The 10,768-nt window shown below is 39.5% G+C and overlaps 1 protein-coding gene across 1 annotated transcript in view; it reads right to left on the bottom strand.

The window, feature by feature from the left end:
- Positions 1-329: 329 nt before the first annotated feature.
- The window catches only part of POLL (DNA polymerase lambda), a 57,028-nt gene continuing 46,589 nt past the window's right edge, over positions 330-10,768 (bottom strand). Inside the window, exon 9 of the mRNA XM_089683270.1 lies at positions 330-5,075. Within this exon, the coding sequence (XP_089539396.1) occupies positions 4,714-5,075 (362 nt within the window). The 3' untranslated portion in view covers positions 330-4,713. The remainder of the gene's footprint in view (positions 5,076-10,768) is intronic.

Genomic DNA, 10,768 nt, shown 5'->3' with positions numbered 1-10,768 from the left:
TCATAAATTAGGACAGGAACAGATAAGCACTGGACGATTCAATCCTTGACTAAATCACAGATATGGTGGTATTTCCATAAAGTTAAAATGTGTCGCAAATAGGAACTATTTGAATTTGTCACGTTGGTGCTATCAATAAAAATGTTGCAGGTTTTCGTGGGTTTAATGCAAAGCTTTGGACTAGATACACACCACCAAAAAATGTGCTGCAAATGCTTATTGAAAAACCACCAGTGTGTGTATATAGGTTTCCTTTTCTAGAGCCATTAAAATAATCATTACATTTTAAGTCATCACTGTAAGTTCACATTAGAAAGACAATATGCAGATTCTGAATGTAAATATAAATAATTTATTGAGCACACATAAAAAAGGAACATGCTGACGTTATTGTTATAAATGAAGAAGCACTTTAGCATTACCACAGTCTAAAATCAACCATTTGACCAGTTTAAATAAAATTTTTCAGAAGACTTGCTGCACAGACCAAATGTGCAAAGAGTAAAACTAAGCAACATACTTCAACAACCATATTTCCATTTGACTTCAAAATGCCAAGCTCAATTTAATAACATGATCTGCACAGCAATGATGTTCCACAAACAGAGCTAAATAAATGTTTATTAGACTGGTCAACTGCAATGGCATTATTAGGTCAAATGTATGACGTAACGGTTCAACTGAGTTGTACTGTATAGACTTTAAAGAGATTTATGGATGCATGTCTTCATTTTCCGGTGATTAAACGATTCAATTTATTTGACGACTAGAAATTCTTACATTGCCACCATGCGGTAAACCTTTAATAAAAATATATTAAAACAGAGTGACAAGAAGTTTCAAGCAGCAAAATGATTGTTTGCAGAGACTTAATTCACATTGTGTATTCCTTTTTCTAGATTTCTGAGTCTGTGTGAACGGTCAATGCATCAAGATATGAGCATCATATGTGACTACAAGATCTTAGTATCCCTTACATCAAAGGTTCTCAACCTGGGGTCCATGGACCCCTGAGAGGTCAGTGAATGGCTTTCAGAGGGTCCGTGAGGGTAAGATAAAAAAATAACACTTTCATTATACAGTCATCCCAATCAATGGTTTTCCATTGAGAGAAATTAAAGAAACCGCACCCTGCCACTGCTTATAGGGCCAACTGCTAAACATCTCTTGAATCAATGTTGGCCCATGTTTACCATTTAAATTTGTTTCATTCTCTGCACAACTGACATCTTGCGCCACACCATAATTGCAAGTGTTAATTCTCATTTTCTAGTAGTAGTAGTAGATTTGAGCAGAATTTCATTTTTGTAATGAGCAGCCATCATTTTTTCCTTGAAAAGGAGTATGGTTTTTTTATTTTTGTTAAAAATGTTCACTTTATTAAACTTTGTGTATTTCATATATGTATGAGGCAAACAAACTCCAATTAAACAAGGTACACATATTCATTGCTTGCACAGTTGTGTTTATGTGAATATTTCTAGGGAAGGGTCTGTGACTCAAAACAGGTTAAGAACCACTGCTCTAAGTGATCACAGAATGCCATGATCTGCAAGGACACTATACCAGGGTGCTTATTATTATGTGCGTAATGAAAAGATCTATTAGAAAGGGGAATCATATACAGTAGTAATGGTCAGAAAAGATTTTCCAGTGTGCTGGGGAAGCTATTTGACCAACCTTGAGATTGCTCTTTGGTATAGGCTATGCAGCGGTCAGACATTTCTACAGTAATGGCAAAAAATATTGGCAGCCCTGCATTTCTGTTGGATAATGCACCACTTCGCCCTGAAAATTCTTTCAATTACAAATGTTTAGGTATTCTTATGTTTATTTCTTTTGTTTGTATTGGTATGACACAAAAAAGTGCAGAAACAAAAAGCCAAATCTGACATATTCCACACAAAACTGAGCTAGACAAAATGATTGGCACCTTCTCAAAATTGTATGAAATAATTGCATTCCAAGTTTGTGATGCTCCTGTGATTTGTAATGAAACTCACCTGTATCAATTAACAGGTGCTGACAACATAGAAATCACACCAGCAAACAGTTAAAATGGTGCAAAATTGACTCAACCTTTATGTGGTGTGTCTCTGTGTGCCACATGGAGCATGGAGAAGAGAAAGAACAGCAAAGAATTGTCTGAGGATTTGAGAACAAAAATTGTGGAAAAGTATGGACAATCTCAAGGTTACAAGTCTATCTATAGAGATCTTAATGTTCCTGTATCCACTGTGCACAACACTGTCAAGAAGTTTACAGCCCATGGCACTGTAATTAATCTCCCTGGACATGGGCGAAGGAGAAAAATTGATCAAGATTGCAACAAAGGATTTTTTGAATGGTGGCTAAAGAACCTTGATCAACTTCCAGAGAAATTCAAACTGAGCTCTAGGCACAGGGTACAACTGTGTCAGCTTGCACTATACGTCACCATCTGAATGAAAAGGGACGCTATGGTAGGAGACCCAGGGGGACCCTACTGCTAACACAGAAACATAAAAAAGCCAGATTGGAGTTCAAAACTTGCCTGAAGAAGCCAAAACTACTTTTGGGAGAATGTGCTGTGGACAGACGAAACAAAATTACAGCTTTTTGGTAAAGCACATCATTCTACTGTTTTCAGAAAAAGCAATGAGGCCTTTAAAGAAAAGAATACAGTCCCTACAGTCAAACATGGTGGAGGTTCACTGATGTTTTGGGGCTGCTTTGCTGCTTCAGGCACTGGAGGTCTTTACCGTGTGCATGGCATTATGAAATTTGAAGACTACCAAAGAATTCTGGGGTGCAATGTAGGGCCAAGTGGTAGAATGTTGGGTCTCCGTCAGAGGTCATGGGTCTTACAGCAGGACAATGACCCAAAGCACTCTCCAAAAAGCACGCAGACATGGTTTCAGACAAAGCACTGGAGAGTACTGAACTGATCAGCAATGAGTCCAGATCTCAATCTCATAGAGCACCTCTGGAGAGATCTCAAAACAGCAGTTGGGAAAAGGAACCCTTCCAATCTAAGAGACCTGGGGCAGGTGAAAGAAGAATGGTCCAAAATTCCAGTAGAGAGTTGTAAAAATCTCATTGATGGTTACAGGGAGCAACTAATTTCAGTTATTTTTTCCAAGGGGCATACTACCAAATATTTAATTGAGGGTGCCAATAATTTTGTCCAGTCCATTTTTAGGGTTTTGCGTGGAATGTGTCAGATTTTTGTTGATCCACTTTTTTGTGTCATACCAATACAAACAAAAGAAATAAACATGAGAATGCCTAAACATTTGTGATTGCAAAAATGTTCTGGGCAAATTGGTGCATTATCTGACAAAAATGCAGGGGTGCCAATATTTTTGGCCATGACTGTTTATCCTAAATGTTATGTATTCACTAATATATAAAAAGGAAGCATGTGGCCTTGATGTAAAAACCCAGTTCTAGAAGGCTGAATTTGGACAAGTCCCCATCCTAAATGCTCACGCTGCCTTCGGTGTTAGAAGTTTCATTATTAAGGTTACTAGGGCAGAGAAGAATTTCAGCACACATGAGCAGAGAAGAATTTTAGCACACATGAGCAGAGAAGAAATCACTGGAGGAACTCCATGACATTATTTTCATATTGGCTTACAAAAACAGGTCCAGAATATAGGCAGCTGTTATCTGCCCTAACATGATAACATCTAAGCAATTTTTGGTGGACCTAGCTTTTCAGATACTAAACATGGTTATAAATGGCTCCAAGATTGTAAGCTCCGAGGAGCAGGGCCCTCCTATCCCTCTTGTATTGAACTGTATTGTTGCTGTATTGTCTCCCTTTATATTGTAAAGCGCTGAGCAAACTGTTGGCGCTATATAAATCCTGTATAATAATAATAAAGGATCTTAAAAGTTCTGTAAGATATGTTAGTGTGTGATAAAATAAGTAGAATACACTTCAAAGAAAGCAAACGTACAGTGACAGCTAATGTGTTGCACCGATAAGAATCTCATCAAATAAATATTCTACTCTCACAGCATACATTCATGTTTTACACACAGCAGACAATTTCATGTTAAAGTAAAAACTATTAAAATCAAAGCTAACAGCTGAATTGCCATTGAATACTTGTGTGATGTTTTGTAAAAAAAAGAAAATGCACAGCAGCATTCCATTTTGCTTAGGACGATTGTAGCCATATTCGTGCGCTTGCTACAATACAGATGAGTACTGTCCATGATACGTATTTAATGTGACAGTTACATTTTCAAAACAAGCTTTTAGGGTACACACTCTTCTCTAAGAAACCAGCAGTACAATCCTTGGATCTTAGCCAGAAGGAGGTACATCCCAAAAGCTTGTCCTGACATTTTAACTGTTAGTGCAGATTAGAAATGTATCACAAATAGTAATCAATTGTGTCAATTCTATTTAAAACAGTTGCTAAATCAAGCAGCAGGAGGTTTGTGCACAGGGTTAAAATAAAATCACTGTAAAATTAAGTATACATGATCGCTTAAGAGGTCCTTGTGTTTGCATTGCACTGGTCTTTTCACTTTTTTCCTCGAGCGTGGTGTAAAGCATCTTCAAGGGACACAGTGCTCAGGAGCGAATGCTGAGGAGGCCTCTTAGCAGTCATCTACATTTGCCTTCATTTTTATTAAATTAAACTCCTATAATCTGACAATAAATATATCACACAAGTACAAAAAAGAATAGAAACCACTTTTGCAAGACTTTCCAGTCTACCAATCTCTTTCATGAGGTTCTCTAAAAGGAAGCCCAAGGATTTCAAATACATGGCTCTCAGTTGGCGTTGGCAAAGGATGGCCAGCATTAACCTTCACACTGCCATTGCGCACTACGTCTTTGTTTATGGAGTGCTCAGACAGACTCATCCCTTTTGTCTTGGCCAGAGCACGCATGGAACGGTTAAAATGTGCTGAGCCAGTAAAATACATCAGTGCACATGCAAACTCTGAATATGGCACAACTATGATATCAAGTCTCCGATGCTTCTGCCCTGGTCCTGGCAGGCGGCATACCCCCATGTACTTTTTCTGGCTTCCATTTTCTTCATGACTCACCAAATCATCAGTAAGGAATCCTGAGAGGGTCAAGCAAAAAGAGGCCAGAGGAAAAAACATTAAACTTAAATTGCCAAGTGATAATAACATTCTAGTTAAACATGAAATAATTTTCTTTGAAAATAAACCCGTCTTAAGAAATTCATACCAAAGTGTTATGCATGCATACTGTATGTAGAGGTTACCCTTAGTGAAAACTATGTCAAAACGACAAACAGATCCAGAGATGTGCTGAAGGTCATTGGTCAACTTTGATATACAGTGCCTCAAGCATGGCCTGACACCACCAAGGGCTGCCCATACTATTCTGAGAAAGTACTACTACAGACATACATAAGGACATAGTCAGAGACTGCAGAAATTACATTGAGAGACAGAGACTGGGAACATGTTAGGTGACATCCATGAACTGGGGACATGTTTTAGAAGACGGTCATAGCCTAGTGACATGTTTTAGGACACTCTCATAGACTGAGGACACATTACATGAGATGGATACAGATCACTGCTATTCCAGTCCCTTTACAAATCCATGCTTCCACATTCATGCTCTGTGGCACTTTATTGTGCCACAGCAAGATCCACTACAAAATATTAGAGGAAAAAATAAAAACATAAAAAGAAAAAAGTGGTGCACAGAACAGAAAGATGCGAGCTAGTATGAGAGAAATAAACCAAACCATTTAACTATTAGAACTGAATATAAAGAATATTGTTCCTTCACTGGTCTGAGTAAGCACCTAGATAAGAAAAAACACAGACTATAGCATCAATCACACAGGACGAAAAAACTTTAGTTTCACACATACACTATATGGCCAAAAGTATCGGGACACCCCTTGAAATCCTTGGATTCAGGTATTCAATCACCTCCATGGCCACAGGTGTATAAAATCAAGCACGTAGGCATGCAGACTGCTTCTACAAACATTTGTGAAAGAATGGGTCACTCTCAGGAGCTCAGTGAATTCAAGCATGCTGCCGTGATAGGTTGCCACCTGTGCAATAAGTCCATCCGTGAAATTTCCTTGCTACTAAATATTCCATGGTCAAATGTTAGTGGTAATATAACAGAGTAGAAGCAACTCAGCCACCAAGTGGTAGGCCATGTAAAATGACAGAGTGGATCAGCGCACTATTTGCCAACTGTCTGCAGAGTCAATAGCTAAAGACCTCCAAACTTCATGTGGCCTTCATATTAGCACAACAGTTCATACAGAGCTTCATGGAATGGGTTTCCATGGCTGAGAAGCTGCATCCAAGCCTTACATTCCAAAGTGCAATGCAAACCGTTGGGTGCAATGGTGTAAATCACGCCACCACTGGATTCTAGAGCAGTGGAGTGATGAATCATGCTTCTCTGTCTGGCAATCCGATGGATGTGTCTGGGTTTGGGGAGAGGCCAGGAGAACGGTACTTGCCTGACTGCACTGTGCCAAGTGTAAAGTTTGGTGGAGGGGGGATTATGGCGTGGGGCTGTTTTTCAGGGGTTGGGCTTGGCCCCTTAGTTCCAGTGAAGGGAACTCTTAAGGCGTCAGCATAACCAAGACATTTTGGACAATTTCATGCTCCCAACTTTGTGGGAACAGTTTGGGGATGGTCCCTTCCTTTTCCAACATGACTGCACACCAGTGCACAAAGCAAGGTCCATAAAGACATAGATGAGCGAATTTGGGGTGGAGGAACTTGAGAGTCCTGACCTCAAACCAATAGAACATCTTCAGAATGAATTATAATGGAGAGTGCGAGCCAGGCCTTCTCGTCCGACATCAGTGCCTGACCTCACAAATGCGTCAAACATTCCCATAGACACATTCCTAAACCTTGTGGACAGCCTTCCCAGAAGAGTGGAAGTTGTTGTAGCTGCCAACTCAAAATTGAACCCTACAAACTAAGACTGGGATGCCATTAAGGTTCATGTGCGTGTAAAGGCAGGCATCCCAATACTTTTGGCAATATAGTGTATCTGCTGGCCTGACATGCAGTTTTCAGTGCTGGCTCCCATATATGCGGATTGGATGCAGTTTGAACCGCATCCAATCCGCATGACATGTAAAACAACATTGCTTCTGTTGACATATGTCCAGTGCACTGGTAGTCGGATTCAGTGTGGATTGAAAAAGAGTCCTGTCCAATTTCTAAGCAGTGCGGTCCAGTTCAAGTGCGGATTACAGGCTTACTGACCTCTATGAGAACAGATTGTGAATCACACATGTCATGAGTTTGTGAACAGAATTTCAGGATAGTTTTATCGCTTCAGATCCTGACCTGAACCGGAGCTGAACAACTACTTTTCAATTCAAACTGAAACCGGAGCTGTCAAGCTGCACCGCACTGATGTGAATCAGCACTTAGTGAAGGCAGCAGGTTTACAAGAAAAAGACTGTAACATGGCCTACCTACTGACTTTCATCCCATATTTTACCTTGTGCCCTTTGGCTGCCACACTAACCAAATCCCAAAAGAAGTTTAATCCATACTTCTCTTTTAAATCCACTGATAAAAGCATTGTGTTAAATCTATTCGATAAGTTAAAAAACATCTGTTGATCCTTCCAGAAATCCCTTGCTGTCCTGTGTTTTGTGCATCTGCAGTCTTATCTAAGACAATGTCATCTGAAAGAGTGGTAGGACCCCCTCCCCCATTTGGATAGGAGATAAGAGGGAGAAATGTTCTTCAGTCTTAACACACTTCCTCTCCCACAATGACAAAACACCTAGACACGCCGGGGCATATAAACAGGCCTTAAAAATTTTGAGAATGGATTTTTTTTAACGCAACAATATAAAACAGATGCAATGTAAACGTGTGCACAACAACATAAACGAAGCACAAATCAGAAGTGACAACTCACTTTGTAGACGGGCTTCATTTATTCACTTTAGTGGCAGCAGTGTGCTGTGTTTGGCTTAGTCAACGAATGCTGCAGAATATCTAGACTAGCTAGTAAACCTGGAATTGGGATGTTATACTGACCTGTGGTGCTGTGGCTGATATCCCCATTTTAAGGACTTACTGGATGAGCTATATGAATTGTAGATTATGGACAAACCTTTGAGGAACCACCCGCTGTGATATACTAAACCGGACTTTATGTATACTAATATTTGCAGGTAGAGGGGAAACTTTTGCACTACCCAGCACCTGGTGCAATTACTTAGCTATACAATTGTTTTAATGGTTTTAAAAAGATGTACAATAAAGAGATAGTATTAAGAGTATCTGGAATAGTTTATATTGATATATTACAGAATTATCTTGGTTAGACCTGTTTATTTAGTGCTGTGCCTCATTTAAAGTCCCATGGGCTAAATAAATTGTGCTGTGTAGTGTTGAATATGGATGGAGGTACACCACTTTGTGCAACAGATTACAACCCATTCTTTTGTTGATTTATTCATGGTTAGGAGAGAACAAGCCTGTGATCTGCATTGACAGTAAATGCTTTGTGCATTTGCAGTAACTTTACAAAGTTTCGCTGACTTATAAACACAACTGGCTGAACCCACGTTAACGTTGTGATGCTGACAAATGTGTGTTGCATTAAAAAGTGTCATTAAACCCACATTAAAAACTATCAAATGCTGTATTACATGCTCATTCATTATGGGATTTCTTTTCTGTATTCAGGTTGATCCAGCTGTTCACTGTCTCCCACTCCCTGTCCATGTCCCCATCACAGTTGAGGATTTTGCTGAGCAGTGTTGGCAGCTAGTGCACAAGCTCAGTTTCCAGTGTATTTTATACCCTGAGCATTTCCTCCCTATCACATCTGAGCAGCCCATGTAACTACAGAGTCACATATCTGGGTGTATACACAATGTTAAATGATAGCCTACACCCTCCCTGCTCCTCCGTCCCCACTAACAGCTAAGCACAATGGAGGTGGAATAGTACATCTTGATTGATGGAGGCTTAACCTCTGGTATTCGAAGACACAGGCTGGAGGGGCGTGACACAGAAATTTGCCATACCAAGTTATTTCCACAAATTAATAAAGATTTAATCTCAAGTATATTTGTATAACAATTTAAAACAGTTTATTGATAGTAAATATTTATTTTTACTATGTATCCTAAAGGCTGTCTTTTTTTTTTTTAGAACATGTGATCAGCAGCAGAGGACTAGAAGCTCCTCCTGCCACAGTTTCCCTGCAGACAATCTGGGATAGCTTGGTCATGTGACAGCTGTATATTGATGAAGAAAACGGAACTTAGATTTTTTTTTTTTTAACACTGCAGTTTAAATCAAATAAACATCAGCTAAATATTAGCTGCAATATGTGCATCGAGACAGTCTTACATATTTCTTTAGAATGCAGCTACAGCCCAAGTAGAAAAGCTTGTCTTTCTGCCAGCATGTTGTGGAGAAGGACCCTTGCTCTCTGTGTCAGACCTACTGGAGTTCCATTTGTTAATTTTTCACCTGTCTATTGACGAATGAAAAACGGACAGCTATATATTCCTATGGGCAAATGAATGTAAACAGACTTCGTTTTTTTCTTCGCTTCCGTTAAGGTCTGTTTTTCTTTTTTTTTTAAGGAGCAAATCTGCATTTTTGTTCCATTTAAAAAAGGGAAGCGGAAGAAAACAGATGCAAATGGGTGAAAAACGTATGTAAATGGCACAGATAAACAGAAGATGGATAAACTGAAGCCTTTTTTTCTTAGCAAAAACGTGACTGAGCAGATGACGCCGATATCTCTGCAATCAGCAAAGGATATGACTCCTGCTGACTGGAGACCTGCAAGGGCATGTCAGAACTTGGCAGACAGACCACTGCTTCCACACAGAGAGCAAGGGTCATTCTGTGCAGCATGCTGCTGCCACGGGGCAGGCTTTTCTACTCAGGCTTTCTAAACAAAACAAAATGAACTGCAGCTTTATATTAAAGTGCTATTAAACCCAGGACCCTGCATTCACTATATCTGGTCTCCCACAGTACAAACAACATGGAAGTGCAATTATTGTAGTAAATATAAACCTTTTATCATCAGCAGTTAGAGCAGTTTTGTGGCTTCTATCAGTTTTCAGCCAAGCACTAGCTAAAGCTTGTAGGAGGAGTTTTCTTTCTGCTCTAGGAGGATGCAGAACCCCTGACCTCTGTCTTCCTAGTGCTGATTGGCCCTGTGCTGATCACATGCATTCTCCCAAGAAAACAAAAACCTCTCTAGCAATACACACCAAACTGAGCAAAAATGACTGTGCAAAATGACTACGGTTCAGTCTGTCTTTTCAGGAGATAAGAGGTGGTCACTTGAAAAAGGGGAGACACAGATGAAAGGATCACACGGCTTTTTTAGGTTCCACAGTGAGTATAATAAGCATGCTTTACTGCATATACTGTACAGGCTGATTTTATGTTGTGGGTTTAGTAACACTTTAACACTGGCACTCCTGCATTTAGCCATACAAAATGCAGGAGAATTGATTTGAGAAGTATAAACAGCTTTTATGTCTCTCTTTTTCCTACATTTAACTGATCCTGCTTTAACTGCAATTATTCACATTTACATGTGTTTAGCCAAGTTTAGAGTGTCTAATTGGATCCTGAACACATAGAATTCTATTTTCTCTAAATACAGCTAAACTAACTGCACTTAAACAGATGTAAATGCTCAGTGTGAAAGGCACCATTAAAAATCATTACATGCATTGATATGTTTTCAGAAATGTCCTTTAAATGCAGGTTTGACACTGCCAATGTGAATGAG

This window comes from Staurois parvus, unplaced genomic scaffold, assembly GCF_062004578.1.
Source record: "Staurois parvus isolate SC_StPar_1 unplaced genomic scaffold, SC_StPar_1.0 ptg000303l, whole genome shotgun sequence".
NCBI lineage: Eukaryota > Metazoa > Chordata > Amphibia > Anura > Ranidae > Staurois > Staurois parvus.
The sequence above is the reverse complement of the archived record's forward strand: the minus strand, read 5'-3'. Positions and strand labels throughout refer to the sequence as shown.